The sequence below is a fragment of the Rhinopithecus roxellana genome, chromosome 7, assembly GCF_007565055.1.
Source record: "Rhinopithecus roxellana isolate Shanxi Qingling chromosome 7, ASM756505v1, whole genome shotgun sequence".
Classification (NCBI taxonomy): Eukaryota; Metazoa; Chordata; class Mammalia; order Primates; family Cercopithecidae; genus Rhinopithecus; species Rhinopithecus roxellana.
In genome coordinates, this window is record NC_044555.1 from 128,668,701 (window position 1) to 128,686,103 (window position 17,403).

The 17,403-nt window shown below is 39.0% G+C and overlaps 1 protein-coding gene across 1 annotated transcript in view; it reads right to left on the bottom strand.

Annotated features, from left to right (window-relative positions):
* Positions 1–17,403, bottom strand: part of GPC3 (glypican 3) — a 450,385-nt gene that overhangs the window by 154,370 nt on the left and 278,612 nt on the right. The window contains exons 4-5 of the mRNA XM_030933937.1: positions 14,294–14,427; positions 1,714–1,839 (exon numbers count right to left, since the gene is read on the bottom strand). Coding sequence (XP_030789797.1) covers positions 1,714–1,839; positions 14,294–14,427 — 260 coding nt within the window. The remainder of the gene's footprint in view (positions 1–1,713; positions 1,840–14,293; positions 14,428–17,403) is intronic.

A 17,403-nucleotide genomic window follows, 5' to 3' on the forward strand; every position in this document is an offset into this window, starting at 1 on the left:
AGCACCTAGCTTGGTGCCTAACACATAATATCTCAAAACATAAATGTTGAAGGTATGAATGAGTGAATAAATTAATAAGAAAAAAATACACACAGACTGTCAGACCTGGAGGGGCTCTAATCCAACCATCTCCTTTTTTAGATGGAGAAAAGCAAGGCCTAGAGAGATTTGATTTCGGGTCTCTTCTGTATTCTCCTCTACAACATGCTACTACTTGTACAAACATTTTCTAAAGCATGTTCATCAACTCCTTGTGGTTTCCTAAGCATTGTATCCTCTTGATTTAATTTTTTAATCGCAAGCATTCCTCCCACATGGAAAGCAATGGAGGTTAGGAATACCACTAGCGCACTAGAATGAAAACTCTGTGAGGACAGGAAATTATGTCTGTTTTGTTCATTTCAACAGGCTTGGCACTTAGAAGGTGCTCAGTAAATACTTGCTGAATAAATGAATATAATGAATATATATGATTTCCTTTTCAGTGATGAGCAAATTCTTCATAGATAATGATAGCATAGATTATATGAACGAATACTCGGCCGGGCGGAGTGGCTCATGCCTGTAATTTCAGCACTTTGGGAGGCTGAGGCAGGTGGATCATCCAAGGTCAGGAGTTCGAGACCAGCCTGGCTAACATGGTGAAACCCCATCTCTACTAAAAATACAAAAGTTAGCCAGGCATGATGGCGGGTGCCTGTAATCACAGCTACTCGGGAGGCTGAGGTGGAAGAATCACTTGATCCTGGGAAGCAGAGGTTGCAGTGAGCCAAGATCGCGCCATTGTACTCTAGCCTGGCCAACAAAGTGAGACTCTGTCTCAAAACAAAACAAAACAAAACCAAAAAGACAAAAACAACAACAACAACAACAACAACAAAAACAAAACAAATGCTCAATAAAATATTTCAATAAAATTGCTCAGTGAAATGATATTCCTCTTTCCCTCCCTTTTCTTCCTTTCTCTATCTTCATCTGTAAAACGGGGGAAAATAACAGTATTCATTTCACAGGATTGTTATAAAGATAAATAATACATATAAAGCACTTAGCATGGTACTTAATATACAACTAACTCTCAATAAATGATAGTTATCAAGATGAATGTGATTTCTTCAAATCAAATAAATAAGGACCCACATAATGAGGAGATGGAAGAATCGAAGACAAAAGAAAGTTGTTTTATGCTTTAAACTCTGCAAAATTGCCTTCAGACACAGTTCTCTATGTGCTTCAAACTCTGCAATTTCTAGGAGGGCTATAAATTATAGACATCATGTAAAATATCATAGATGTTTTCTCTTTTTCTTGGAGAGTCTCACTCTGTCACCCAGGCTGGAGTGCAGTGGTGCGATCTTGGCTCACTGCAACCTCCACCTCCCAGGTTCAAATGATCCTTCTGCCTCAGCCTCCCGAGTAGCTGGGACTACAGGCTTGTGCCATCATGCCCGGCTAACTTTTGCATTTTTAGTAGAGATGGGGTTTCACCATGTTGGTCAGACTGGTCTCGAACTCCTGACCTCAGGTGATCTGCCCACCTCAGCCTCCCAAACTGCTGGGATTACAGGCATGAGCCACCGCACTCAGCCTCATAGATTTTTCTAGAATTTTTCTTGTGAAATTAATGGAGACAGAAGACATAATTAACCTTTATATAAACATATGACAATTATTCCTCAAATATTGCTATATGTAACTTTCAAAAAAGATCACCTCTCCACGAGTTCTTGTCCATTCCAGCAAAGGGTGTCGTTTTCCGCCACAGGGCTATGGCTGCAGATGTAGCCAGGCAAAGCACTATAGAAGCTGATGAAAGACTTCAACTTCTGAATTAGTTCCCTAAAAGAAAAACAAAACATCTGCGCATAAGAGGCAAGTAAACTCAGTATGAGAAAAGTTTAATTTCCTTATCAGCATGACAGAAAGCCTCTGCCAGGCTGATTAGAGCAATAAATGATTTTTAAAGACATTCTTGGCTACAAGGCCACAGTTTAGTTTTTTTAAAAAAAATCAGTAAAATGATATTAGAAAAAAAGTTGCCTGCCATATAAGGTGTTGTTTCTATCAGAAGGATGATTTAATTCCAACATTCATTTTCTAAGACATTCCACTTCCATTTTTTTTTATTCAGAATGCTGTTACCTACATTTTCAAAGGTGCTGATTACAAGGCACACTGGAGCACCACATATCTTTTGGTTTCTGAGTGTAATTGGGTGCATTGATTGTAATTTACAATGCTATTACCCTAGAGGTGGCCCGTTTCCATATAGGCTCTGGCTAATGGTTGTTATAAAGTGAGACTGCCTCTCATATTCGTCCTTTTCACTTGTGCTCAGTTCCCTTTCCTTTTCTCCACCATGTTTTCACATAGTATGCGGCCTTCACTTAGAAGGCCTCACAAGATGAGGTCACCCAATCTTGAACTTCCCAGTCTAATAAATAATGGTTGCAGATCAGAATTGCAGGGTGCTCAGAACAGTATAAGCTCTATGAAATTCTCCTGGCAATATAGTCAGAGCAACTCACATCTGCCAGAAAAGGAAGGTTTCTTTGTTCTTTGTATATTGTGGCTCCTGTGAGGGAGAGGGAGCAGGGTGGGGGACGATTCTAGTATATTTTATTATTTATTTGCTTTTGCTTTTGTGCTACATATAATAAGACAAGTGTGTGTGTGTGTGTGTGTGTGTGTGAGAGAGAGAGAGAGAGAGAGAGAGAGGGAGAGAAAGAGAAAGAGAAAGAGAGACAGAGAGAGAGAATATATTATGTCTGTAATTGTATGTAAACACACACACATAAATACCAGAAAAATTTCAGGTCTGTTATCTCATTTCAGATGTACATGGATACACAAAGTAATACTCCTTAGACTGGAGAGAAGTGGGTATGTTTAAAAAGAAATATTAAAATATGTAATAGAGGTACAGTGGTAAACAGACAAAAATAAAACACGCTTTATTTTCTAAAGCAATGTTACTGATAGAAAATTAAAGCATCCTTCACATCCAAATGTACCTTATGTCTATACTAAGTTTTTGGAGACTCTATTCAGGGAATTTTCTGGCAGTGGAGTAATTATTCAATATTGTCTCCAGGCTAAGAATGGACTGGCCTGATGTACAGGCCTCTATAGGAACCAGAGGCCTGAATATCATTTGGACACTGGTGGAAGTCCTTAGCCCAGGAATGCCTTCTGGGAGTTGTTCTCAGATCTGGCCAAATGAGGAAGACTGGTGAAAATATCCTCTTGTACTTAATCCGATTCTTCATTTTATTACTGCTATGGTTTAAGATGGCTTGTCCTCACCAAAACTCATGTTGAGGCGTGGTCCCCAAGGTGGCAGTGTTGGGAGCTGGTGCCTTTTAGAGGTGAAAATGGACTTATGTCTGCCTTGCAAGCCTGGGTTGGTTCTCCAGGGAATGGATTAGTTACCAGGAGAGTGGTTGTTATAAAGTGAGACTGCCTCTCATATTTGTCCTTTTCACTTGTGCTCAGTTCCCTTTCCTTTTCTCCACCATGTTTTCACATAGTATGCGGCCTTCACTTAGAAGGCCTCACAAGATGAGGCCGCCCAATCTTGAACTTCCCAGTCTAATAAATAAACCTCTTTTCTTGATAAATTACCCAGTCTTAGGAATTCTGTTACAGCAACATAAAACAAACTAGGACAATTACTGTAAAACTATTCATTTCAACTAATGATTTAAGAGGTTGGGGAGGGAGAGAAAGGGCTCTCAGCATAGATTCACAAAGGCTTGGGTCACTGCAAAGCCAAGGTGATGGACAGAACAACTCAATAAAGGTTGTTGGGACATATTTAACTTCGGATACCCCACAAGTTGCTTCCTGTTATGCCTGTACCCCCCAACCCACAGCCTACCCCTGGTGTCTGAGCACCATCAATCTCCAAAAAGAAGAGGCTCAATACAGAGCTCTGAAAATAAAAGTCAACATTATAGTTTCTCATAGAGGAAAAAGATGGGCTCAATTAACAGCTAATAGGAGAGATGCTCTGTTTTACAAGGTAATAATGCAGTTCCCAAGAGTGGAAGCTGAAAGAGTAAAGGCTGAGTCTAAGTAATTCCCCCCACTCCATAAGGAAATTGAATATGGCCATTAGTCTACGGGAAACAATGGCCCTCTCTTAAAGGAAAGAGTTTCCCTTAGGCCTTTCACTACCTCCAAACCCCCTCTCACTAACATAGCACATGGCAAGAAAAATTGAACCCATGGCAAGGCCTTCCATTTTGATTTCCATAGAAGTTAAAAAAAAAAAAAAAAAAAAAACCAACACCCTGAACTTCTCCCAACCCTTGCAGTTTTCTTGGTGGATCATAAAGATTATTGACAACTTGAAGAAGATCTAGATGAGGTTCGATCTAAATGTCAAGGGAATGAGGGGCTGCAATAAACATAAGACCTCCCACTTTAGTATAGAAAGATATTACCTGGAAGGGTTAAGATAAAAATCTAAGAAAACCACAAAGACAGTGAATATATTACTCTCGTCTCACACTGCTATGAAGAAATACCCAAGACTGGGTAATTTATAAAGAAAAGCCAGCGCTGCATGGCTGGGGAGGCCTCAGGAAACTCACAATTATGGCAGAAGTGGAAGCAAACATGTCCTTCTTCACATGGTGGCAGGAAGAAGAAAAATGAGTGCCAAGCAAAGGGGGAAGCCCCTTATAAATCCATCAGATCTTTTGAGAGCTAACTTACTATCATTAGAACAGGATGGGGGAACCACCTCCATGATTCAATTATCTCCATCTGGTCCCTCCCATGACATGTGGAGATTATGGGAACTACAATTCAAGATGAGATTTGGGTGGTGACACAGCCAAATCGTATCAGTGAATAATGTGAACATAGAATCTGGGTTATCATGTTCTAGAACTCAGGGAATCTCTTTGAAAGTTGAACAAGTTAACTTGGAAAAATAAAAAGTTATCCTACTTTATTAATTCCACAGGGCATATAGGATGGAGACAGAAAGAGACTGTGTTTTAAAAATTTACTTCTGAATTAGTTATTTTGAATTAGTTATTTTGAATTAGTTATTTTGAACACAGTTTTATTTTGCAACCATGTTAGAATGATTGGGTTCTCAGAACAGCCCCTTCAAACCTGTTGTGAGTAGTAGCTAAGAGCACTGATTATGGAGTATGACTCAGCTGAGTTTCAGATGTCAGCTATGCCCTCACTTACTGAGCAGTGAAATCTTAGGCAAATTCTAAGCTTCTCTGAACTTTAGTTTCCTTATTTGTAAAATGGAGATAATGATGATACCTGTCTTGCAAGTTTACTGTAATGATTAAATGAGACAATGCATGTAAAGTGTTTAGCATAGTACCCACACAAGTAAGCACACAGCAATCACTCTACAATGTTAGCCATTGCCAATATTACAACACTATCATGAATCTGTAGAATAGAAATGTATCATTGATATTGTTTGGCTGTGTCCCCACCCAAATCTCATCTTGAATTGCAGCTCCCATAATTCCCATGTTTTATGGGAGGGACCAGATTGGAGATAACTGAATCGTGTGGGTGGTTTGCCCCATACTGTTCCTGTGGTAGTGAATAAGTATCACGAGATCTGATGGTTTTATAAGGGGCTTCCCCTTTTGCTTGGCTCTCATTCTCTCTTGCCTGCCACCATGTAAGATGTGCCTTTTGCCATCTGCCATGATTGTGAGGCCTCCCCAGCCACATGGAACTATGAGTCCATTAAACCTCTTTTTCTTTATAAATTACCCAGTCTCAGTTATGTCTTTATCAGCAGTGTGAAAATGGACTAATACAGTCACATATATATGAAATACACATATTATATTCCAGATAAATTCATGTATGCAGGACAATTAAAAGTTTTTCAAGTGCTACATAATTTTATGTACAATAAGATAATTAAAATTCCTCACTTTTTTGAGGTAGATATTAATAAGTACAACCATATTCTCTCCCAACAGATTTTTCCTGGTATTCTTCTTCCCAAATCAGTTAGCTACTGGGCTGGGTAAACCTCTTGACTTATTTGGTACAGCAGTTTGAATGGTCTTTTCCTCTGAGCCTGGTAGGAAGGTGGTGGTGACCCTGACAGGGATTTGTGTCTAAGAATTTAAGCACTGGATGTGGAGGGCTAAAATGAAGTCAAGTTAGAAAAAGATAGATTATGGGCTGGGTGCAGTGGCTCACACCTGTAATCCCAGTACTTTGGGAGGCCGAGGCAGGTGGATCTTTTGAGAATAGGAGTTTGAGATCAGCCTGGCCAGCATGGCAAAACCCCATCTCTACTAAAAATACAAACAATTTAGCCAGGCACAGTGGTGTGCACCTGTAACTCCAGCTACTAGGGAGGCTGAGGCACAAGAATTGCTTGGACCCGGGAGGCAGATGTTGCAGTGAGTGGAGATCACACCACTGCACTCCAACTTGGGTGACAGAGTGAGACTCTGCCTCAAAAAAAAAAAAAAAAAAAAAAAAAAAAAAAAAAAAAAAAAAAAAAGAAAAAGAAAAAGATAGATTAGTCATCAGAGAAATGCAAATCAAAACCATGAGATACTACTTTACACCCACTAGAATGGTTATGATAGACAACAACAAGTGCTGGTGAGGAGATGAATAAATTGGAACCCTCACACATTGCTGGTGGCAATGCAAAATGGTACTGCCACTGTGGAAAACAATCTAGCAGTTCCTCAGAAAATTAAGCACAGAATTACCACATGACCCAGCAATTCTACTCCTAGGCATATATCCAAAAGGATTGAAAGTAGGTACTCAAATAAGTTTCTGTTCATGGCAGCATTATTAACAATAGCCAAAAGGTGGAACAAGACAGATGTCCATCTACTGATGAATAAACAAAAGATGATTATATATATATAATGAAATACAATGAAATATTATTTAGTCTTAAAAAGGAATGAAATTCTGAATGTGCTACAATATGGGTAAACTTTGAAAACGCTATACTAAGTGAAAGAAGCCAGTCATGAAAGACCATGTATTCTATAATTCCACTTTTGTGAAATGTTCAGAATAGGCAAATATATACAGATATACAGTAGATTAGTGGTTGGTTACTACTGGGGAGATGAAGGTTGAGGAATGATAGCTAAAGGGTACAGAGTTTCTTCCTGAGGTGATGAAAATGTTTCAAAATCTATTGTGATGATGGTTGCATAACTCTGGATATACTAAGAACAACTGAATTACACACTTTAAATGGATAGATTATATAGTATGTGGATTAAATCTCAATAAAGCTGTTACCCCTGCCCCTCAAAAGAAAGGGTAGAGAAGAGGTAAGAAATATGTCTTAGAGAAAGAGAGGGTTCTCTATTATGAGGAGGGATGCCCCTTGGAAGAATTAAAAGAGACATGGAGGAAAGTTGGGAAAAGCCAGGTTGCATGCAAATAAAATAAACACATAGGTGGCGAGGGAAGAAAAGAGAAATTCGTAAAAGCTGCCACTTCAGCGCTGCAACAGCTGTAAACAGTTCAGATATATTTATTCCTCCATCTTCTAAAATATTTTGTTTTCTTTCTCATTGTAAAAGAAATACATGTTCACTATGGAGAATTTAGAAAATAAAGAAAGATAGAGAAAAAATTCATTGTCCCACCAGACACAGATAATCACTGTTAATATTTCAATGTATTTTGCTCCAGATTTTTCTCTTGAGTAAAGTTTTACATTTATTTCTTTAAAACCTATTCTTCTTGATAGGCTTGTTCTCTGAGTTCTTTTTGGTTCTTAGTGTGTATTATCTCCATTAGAATCCACTTAGAATCCAAGGTAGATTTGACTAGAAGAACCTCAGAATTAAATAAATCCTGGTTCTCAACTAATTCGCAGGCCCTGTGGGATGAGACAGTACCTGCCTTTTGGAGAAAAAAGAGTAGGTCTCCAGCACAGTTTGCAAACTGGCCAATATCTTAGAGTCCCAAAGGACAGTGTTACAGTGAAGGCCATTCCTTTATGGGAAACCTTCTGAATTACTGTGAGAAAATAAATCTTGGTCTCTAAAAGAAACTGATTATTGAAAATAAGTGTAGACATACTGTTTTGGAGGGTAGGGAAGAAGACTTTAGAAACTGTTGGAGAGTTAATGAGCTTTTCAAAGGACAGCAACAACAGGTGATAATGTCCTCTGACACTACAGCAGCAGTGTGACAAAAGTAGTTTACCTCCTACCAAGTTTACTGGGCCTCTCTCATCTCTCCTCTTCTTTGTCTCTTCCTGTCATTCCTTTCTAAACTTGTTCCAGCACAGGAATTAAGTGTATTTTAATATTTTGTTAAATAAAGATTTATATTCCTTTGCTTATAGTTTTAAAAGAGGAGTTGAATATTTCTATTTTTCTCTTTAAAGAAAGACACATGAAACTAAACTAAGTGACATGTTAATTACCCATGTATGACACAGTCCAGATTTTTTTCCTTTGTGCTAGTAGCCCATGACAGACAACAAAAGAATCTCCACCTGTGAACTAAGACAGTCTGCTCAACTGAATTGTTCCAGGGGGGAAAAAAAGAGGATAGAAAGTTTGGACAATTAGTTGCCTGGGATGGGAAAAACAATTTGATTGAAGGGAATGTTCTTTGATTGTAATCCACTTTATTCTAATACATACATGTCAAACATAGCATTGACATACAAATTCTGACACTTACAGCTCTCAGACAGATCCCACATTTGCTTACGACAGCCTGCTCAGGAAAAAGTCTCTTCCTAGAGGTTTCCATTCAATGTGTTAAATGTGGCACTAAAGGATAGGGCCCCTTTGCATGCACGAGCCATTTTCAAATATGGCAGCTGAGTGCACGTGATCTTCCCTGGAGGGCTTCCATCATCCTGAAGAGGATCATCCCTCCCCTTCTTTGGTTGCAGGGGAGGGGACTGCCTTTGCTTTCTTGCAATGATTTGCTTCGGCAGGCATCAAAGCAGCACTAATTGGAAATCACTGCAAGTAAAAACAGTTTTTCATCCCTGACTGCAGACCTGGAACTTTTTTCCTTTATTATTAAGGCTCATTTTTTTATCTTCATGTAAAGTAATATGAGCTTATTATTTTTAAAAGTTGACAATGCAAGAAAAGTACCTAAACTAAAATAACGAAAATAGGAATGACGTAAGATCATGCCTAATTCTGCTGGAGAGAGCCTTTCACAGTTTAATCCCAAACTAGAGCTTTCTACCATTCTAAAGACTTGCCCATACTTTTTCTCAGTGTTCCCTTTGCCCAGAATGCCCTCCTTTCCTTCCTCAATATGCTGAGTTTGTTTGAACTTATCCTTCAGGCTGAGCTCAAAAGTTACCTTTTCCAAGAAGTTTTTCTTAATGCTCCCAGGAGAGGGGCTATCTTCCCCATCTGTGACACTGCCACTCTTTTGCACATAGCTCTGATTTGGCACTCACCCCCAATGTATGGAAATTATTCATTTGCATGTCTCCCTCCCTAACTAAGCTAGGTGCCCCTTCATTCCTCAGAGCCTAACCCTTACACAATGTGAAGCATAGAGATGGTGTTGACAAATGTTGAAAGAAGTAGAGGCCTATTTAGGGCAGAATGACTTGTACTAGATCCAGAACTCGTTGATTCACTCAGGACATACTTTGTTGTTTTGTTCAGAGTGGGTGGGAGTAGGCATTGATTTTGGACTAGGGGAGCTGAGATCAGCTTTTGTTCTTTGCTTTCTAGGTCATTTACTAGTGTCACCTGATCCATTGCCCCTTTAGACCAAGTCAGAAGGGAAGGGGGGGGCACCGGAAGGAGAGGGCTGGAATATGTAGATATAATGTCACAAGGGTGGAGGGACTGTGTGACTTTCTCAAAGGTTAGCAGTTGGGCCAAAAGCTTGGTATATGTAGATGCAAGATGGACTATTCAACCATAGATTCGGCATTTGAACAATGGAAAAATATTGTCCATGTACTCAACCAAATAGTATATTGTATAAACATGGCAAGGGAAACAGTATCATAAGAGAAGCAGTGAAGTAGACATTCGGAAGGGCAAAGAAGGGAGAAGCTGACAACTGAGATGTGCCGAAAATATGAAAGCTAGAAGGGGCTGTGAAGATCTGATTTCTTCTTTTCTGATTGTACTAGTTGTGCATCTTGTTCTCCACTCACTGTTTGAAATCTGATGACAGATATTTTCAATACTTATCCCTTAAAGGAACACTGAGTCCCACACATAGACCACCAGTTGAGTATCAAATCACCTTGAAATTGAACTAAGCTATTTCTAAGATTAGTTGTGTGTTGCAAACTACCCAGTTGGGGGCAGACAAAACAAGCAGATGACTTCTGAATGCTACCAAAGGAATCCTGCATTTCATTGTGTGTTGTTATTTTAATAAGGCAAAGGGCTTTTCAACTCATAATCAGATTCAGACAGCTTGCTCACAACCTCCACAGACTGAATACTACAATAGGGTTCCTTTGCAATTATCATATTTTTAACAACAGAGGACGGAGCTTGGGCATGGGCATGAGGAGTGCTAGAGGCACATATATTTTTCTGGACAGTGTGAAATGCTGTGCAGATAACATACTGAGAGATTTATAGAGGTACTAACACTGCAAAAACAAACCCTCTTAATAACATCAGATTGCAGGGGGCAGTGCATTTAGCAAGAGATCATCTTAATTCCCACTTCTCCTCTCTCCCTAAGAGGGGTTACAATGCCTATTTGAGGGAGTTAAATAAAATCAGATACTCTCCTGTTGTTTTGTTTTCTTCTTCTGCCAGAGAATTCACAAAGAAAGGCTCCATCTCAGATTCTAATGCTTCAGTTTCAATAAAAGTGAGTAACATCGTTGGGCACGCTCAAGCTCCCAACACCCAAAGAAGCTCTGCCTGACCATCATTTACTCAACTCTACAGGCTTTGTCAATTTTTCTTACTATCCTTTCTTTCCTTGGAGGATGAATCTAGGCCACGTGTGGTGGCTCACGAGAATGGCTTTAACCTGGGAGGCATAGGTCACAGTAAACTGAGATCGTGCCACTGCACTCCAGCCTGGGTGACAGAGCGAGACTCAGTCTCAGAAATATATGTATATGAATCTAAACAAAGTACCAAATCCGGTGGCCAACCAAAACCTCATTTATCAATTTCTTCTTTCCCTGGAGGAATCAACACACATACAGCTGTCCCCACTAAGGTGAAAGGGAATGAGTTCCCCAGAGCCCAAGACAGAAGTCATAGCAAGAGGCCTGGATAAACCTCCTACTTATAAATGTGTCTAGGTTGGCAGAGTAATCTCAAAATGGGACTGAGTGGGTGTGTTAATTTTGAGAAAGCTCCGCATGTGATTCGGCTACAGATTCATATACCACTTCCTCCATGAAGCCTCAAGGTTCTGTCTTTCCCTGTAGGCGGCCTCTGTACTCTGGACATTCTTTTGCTTTAGCACTTACAAAGCTGTTTTGGAATTATTTGTATTTAAGTCTATTTCCCATTAAACTGAGCTGGAGAGCATAGATTGTGTCTTTGTATTTTCAGTGCCTAGTATACATTTTGGTATTAACAAGTGTTTACTAAATTTTTGCTGAATTGAATAAAGATACCCCCCACCCACACACACATATACAGTAAGTCCTCACTTAATGTCATTTATAGGTTCTTGGAAACTGAAACTTAAAGTGAAACAATGTACAGCAGGTCTTTGAATAACGTGGTTTCATTCAACATCGTTTTGTTATAATGGTGATGAGGAAAAAATAGGTTTTGTTATATGCCATTTTGCTTAAAATTGCAGTTTCCAAGAACTTACAGACATAGTTAAGTGAGGATTTTCTATGTATCTATCTATCTAGCTATGTATCTATCTACCTATCTATCATCTTCACTTCAGTCAAATATGGAAGGGGTTGCCACTAGTTAAAGGTCAATGCCTTAGATGAACTGAAGTTTATTCCTCAGGTGGTTCAGTCCAAGAGTAAATGCAACGGAGAAAAATGGACAAAGGACAGGCAGGTGCAAAAGAGGGCCTTAATATATGGCCTAAAAGACAAAAATTTTCCAAAGAACCCCTATGCTATAGGAAAATGGCTCTCAAACATTTTGATGTTGGGAGCCCTGAAGTAGTTTTAAAATACGTCCACAAACTCCTTGATTCTCCTCCCTTCAAGAGGTGGAGCTTAATTTCCTCCCTCTCCTTGAGCGTGGATTAGAATTAGTGGCTCACTGACTGGGCGCAGTGGCTCACGCCTGTAATCCCAGCACTTTGGGAGGCTGAGGCAGGTGGATCACCTGAGGTCAGGAGTTTGAGACCAGCCTGGCCAGCATGGTGAAACGCTGTCTCTACTAAAAATACAAAAATTAGCCAGGCGTGGTGGTAGGCGCCTGTAATCCTAGCTACTCGGGAGGCTGAGGCAAGAGAATTGCTTGAACCCAGGAGGCAGAGGTTGCGGTGAGCTGAGATGGCACCATTGCATTCCAGCCTGGGTGACACAGCAAGACTCTGTCTCAAAAAAAAAACAAAAACAAAACAAAACAAAAAACCACAAAGAATTAGTGGCTCACTTCTAACAAATCAAATATGCCAAAATTGATGATGTGTCACTTCAAAGACTAGGCCATAAAAGACACTATAGCTTTCTCCTTGCTGTCTTCCACGGATCACTTACTGTGGTGTAGCCAGCTTCCATGTCCTGAGGCCATTCACGTGGTCCATATGGTGAGGAACTGAGACCTCCTTCCAACAACCAGCACTAACTTGTTACACTTGTAAGTGAGCCACTTTGGAAGTTGGTCCTCTAGACTCCATCAACATTTTGAATGACTGCAGCCTCAGGATCCCAAAGAGATTTTGTTTATATGATATATATTTATTGATATTTACTGTTTTAGAATTTTTTTAAAATTTAAAATTTATTATTAATTTGAAACTAGCAATTATGGGCCTATTACATGTTAATATAAATATTAATAACATTTCATGACAATAGTGAAAAAAATGGTATCATTTTTCATTTTTGCAAGCTGTCTCTACTGTCTCGCTTGATAGGGGATAGTTAGATTCTCCTATAGACTTCTGCATTTAATATGTTGTAATAAATTGTTTTGGTTGAAGTATATGAACAATATCCAGTTTCACACAAATATGTAATTAGCAAAAGGAACATCTCATAGGTGCCCTGAAAGTGTCACTGGGACTCCCAGAAGTCCTGGAATCACATTTTAAAATAGTTACTACAGGGAAACTAGGAATCCATTAGATTGGAAGTCAACAAAAGAGAAGAAATAAGGACTTTCCAAAATGCTTCAGTAGGGGAACTCTGTTAAGTTGCATTACTGCCTTCTTTCATCCTAAATTGTATCAGATCATGGTAAGAATTACCATCTCAGAAACCCCTATAGGAAAATGAGAGGAATGGAATAGTTTAGCCCAAATCTGGGATGTTACATAATTCCTTTCTTCATTTTCTATCTCAGAAACCCCTATAGGAAAATGAGAGGAATGGAATAGTTTAGCCCAAATCTGGGATGTTACATAATTCCTTTCTTCATTTTCTATCTATAGGCCAATCTCACCTAACCCCCTCAAGGTTAATAGGAACAACTCATGTCTAGCTATTCTTGAGCCAGTGGTAGGGCTGGCTACACGTGCAGTCTTTTCAGGTAGGGCAGTTCTTCTAGAGTTGTATTGGACTTTTGATCCAATTTCTACCCCTTTATTGTAATCAAAAAAATAGAATGGGGATAGAGGGAACCTGGATCAGGGGAGAATGGATGAAGAGAACAAGAAACAAACCTGGATTTTGTTCCTTGACTGTTGTTTTAAGAACCAGGAACCAGATCCTTCATTTTATCATTTTTAAAAGAGTGCGTAAAGTGTGCAGTGTCTGTGTATGTGTGTGTGTGTATACACATGAATGTGTCTCACCAGCTTCTCTCTGGTGAATTTACCTCTGACTCACTGTTAATAATGGGAAAAGCTACAAAGCAAGCCAAGAAATTGTGAGACAAGATTGTAAGCAGAAACTATTTTGCTTAATCAATAAAAGATCTTGAATAGGGAAGTCCTTTCCACACGTATTGCTGTACTAGATATTTATGAGCAGTAAATTTACATTTAAATATGGCTTGGCTATAATACCATATCTTTTTTTAAACATTGACAGATGATAAAATTTAATTAATCAAGCACTCTACTCAGAAGAACTAAATAACATGTATTTAAGAAGTTTCACTCTAGTAGTTTTTGACCTTAAAATACAATTGCTAATTGTATGCTGGAATAAAGAAAAAAAGAAACCTCTCACCTTCTTCGGCTGGATAAGGTTTCCTCATGTTCTACATGAGCAACTTTTAATACTTTCTTGTCAATAAACAGATCTTCAGGATAATAAGCAGATCTATATTGGCGTTGTTGAGAATGGGCACATAACTTGCCAATCTGAAAAAAGAAATGCAATATAATTATATGATACTTGTGCAGATATGATAGTAGAAACAAATTCTGAAAGGCACTTCAATTTCTTCCCCCAATTTTAAATAGCAGAACAAAGCTATGACTAGAGTCAAAAAAGGTGATAAGCTTGTAAGGCAAAGAACCATTGGTGGAAAGAAGGCTGGAGACTGAGAATGGGGACCCCATTCTGAGTACAGCCTATTCAGAGATTTCCTAAGATAAAAAAATGGCTTTTTTTTCTACAGTGATGTATACATTTGAGAGGACCGTCAACACAGGCCTCATGCTATTCATACCTTTCAATGGCATTTGGTATTAATACATATGAAGAAGTTCACAAAAGGGAATTGCAAAATTTAGGAAGAACTGGTGCAGAAGATGAGAGTTGTGTAGCCAGTTAACATAAGAGCAGCCTCCCAAGCACAGAGTGCTCCCAATTTCTATGAGTATTTTGATATAAGACCCAAGCTAAGGTACTCTGATAAAAAGTGTGGTTGCTCATCTGGCTTTCCTAAAAATGCCCAAGGGAAGAAGACAAGTCAACCAATCAGTAGCCAGTGACAGGTAGCTCACACCTGTAATTCCAACACTTTGGGAGGCTGAGGCAAGAGGATCACTTGTGGTCAGGAGTTCAAGGCCAGCCTGGGCAACACAGCAAGACCCAGTCTCTGCAAAAAGTAAAATATTAGCCAGGCATGGTGGTGTACACCTGTAGTCCCAGCTACTCAGGAGGCTGAGGTAGGAGGATCGCTTGAGCCCAGGAGGTCAAGGCTGCAGTGAGCCATGATTGTGCCACTGCACTCCAGCCTGAGTAATAGAAGGAGATCCTGTTTCTAATAAATAAATAAATAAATAAATAAATAAATAAATAAATAAGCAAGCGTAATCACCTATGAATCATATATCATTAAATAAGCTCAGGATTAAAAGTATTTTAAAAACATAATTGCTCAAGATTCTCCCTTTCTTCCTTCCTCCCTGTCTCCTTCTTTCCTCCCTTCTTCCCTCCCTTTCTTCCTTCCATCTTTTCTCATTCATTCATTCATTCAGAAATATTTATTGGATATCTCTCTCTAAAGTTGACCTCTTTTACACTCATATAGCAATACTTTTTTAAAAAATGGCATAATCTTTCTTACTTAGCTCCATTCTACTTGATTTTTTTGGTTTAATTATTACTAGATTTGCTACTTTTTTCACATTCAAGCAAAAGCCTAAATGAACTTCCATATAAAAAATATGAATATTAACATTCTTATATATCTCCCTTGTGCCAGGCACTATGCCAACGATTATCATCCCCATTTTAGAGATGAGGAAATTGAGGCTTAGGGAGTTAAGTGACTTGCATGAGGCAAATACACAGTGGACTGACTTGTCTGACTTAGAACCCATTTGTCTGATTTCAAACTTTATGCGGTATTTCCTTCCTAGCAGATAATGCTTGACCTTCCAGTGGCTTACATTGTACCTTGTAGAAAAATATAAAGAATTACCAGTCCCCAAAAACATAGCCACCCAACGTAGCCAAGGTAAATATATAGACTGTAAACTTCAGGAAAAATATTAGAAATATTTGGCAAGGAGAAGGGGTGTATGTTTGTCACTTTTGTATTTCCACGCTATTCAGACTGGATTTTGTGCACTGTTAGGTGAATTAATTGAAGCGAATTGAAAGAATCTTCTATTATCAGCCTCAGCTCAGTACTCTACTTATAAGCCATGGGCTCTGTGTGGTAATCCCAGCTTCTGGATTTCTCAAGATGGTCCTGACAGCATTTACTAAGTTATCTATTTATACAGCTTTGGAAGGCTTTTCATATAAATACATTATTGAATTAGAAAAAAAATCTAGAATCAGAGTAGCATCACCTTCATTTATAAAAGATAGCATCTATAGTTTGATATTCAGAGGAGCTATACTCAATGGTTTATCTTAATGGGAATAAAACAAAAGCCGAAGACACTTAAAGACATTCAATTTAGCTTTGGAATACATGATACTGAATTTTTCAGACGTGCTTATGGAATGCTATGTGACTTGGGCTAATATTAATTTCAAACAAAGTGTGTGCATTCCATGAATATGCCTTAACTAGCAGCAGTCTGGTAGGGTGCTTTAGGTCAGGGGCTACCTAGCTGGATTGGAGAGTTAAGTTCCATTCATTTTCAAAGCATATAATGCAGATGCCAAATAAATGAGGGCAGACTATGTATTACCACTTTCTATCTGAAGACATATACATGTTTACTTTGTGAAAATGCAGGTGAAATTTCATGGAACAAAACCTTGATGTTTTTTCCATTAATATCTATTATTCTGTGAACAAACATTCATGTGAGAACTTATTTCACTAGGATCAAAGTATTCTTGGCACATTCAGGAGCACAGTACACATTCTCTTGACCTACACCTGTTCCCAATCCAGCACCAAAATCAAATCTTTCACACATCTTTCACAGTAACTTGTCTACTTGCAACCCACAGCTGTGAAATCTCCTTCCCCATTGAAAGTCAGCCCTTTGTATCAGTGAATAGTATCTGGTCCACAGCAAGACTTTAAAGTTTTTGACCCCCTCCCTGCCCTCACCAGCCCCAACCTACTGGAAAGGGGTGCAGCTGAGGCAAAAGTAGGAAGGTCAAGAACAAATGATAATGTCGCCACTCTGCAGTCTGACCTTTCTTCCCAAGCCACCCAATGTGGTATTATCAAGCCAACTTTCCAAGGCTCTGTGTGGGGTAAGGGGCAAACAATGGTGTCCTGCCAATAACCCTACTCCTCCATCTGAAATGTGCCATATCTTATCAGACAGGCTGCATTTTCTTCCACAAATCTACCATGAAGCAAATTCTTCTCATATACAAAGCGTTTGTCAAATATATTCCCTCCTTTGGGCTCTTCTCCCTACATCTTTCACCTCCACACTATGTGAGCTATAGGTGAATATTATGAGCTTATT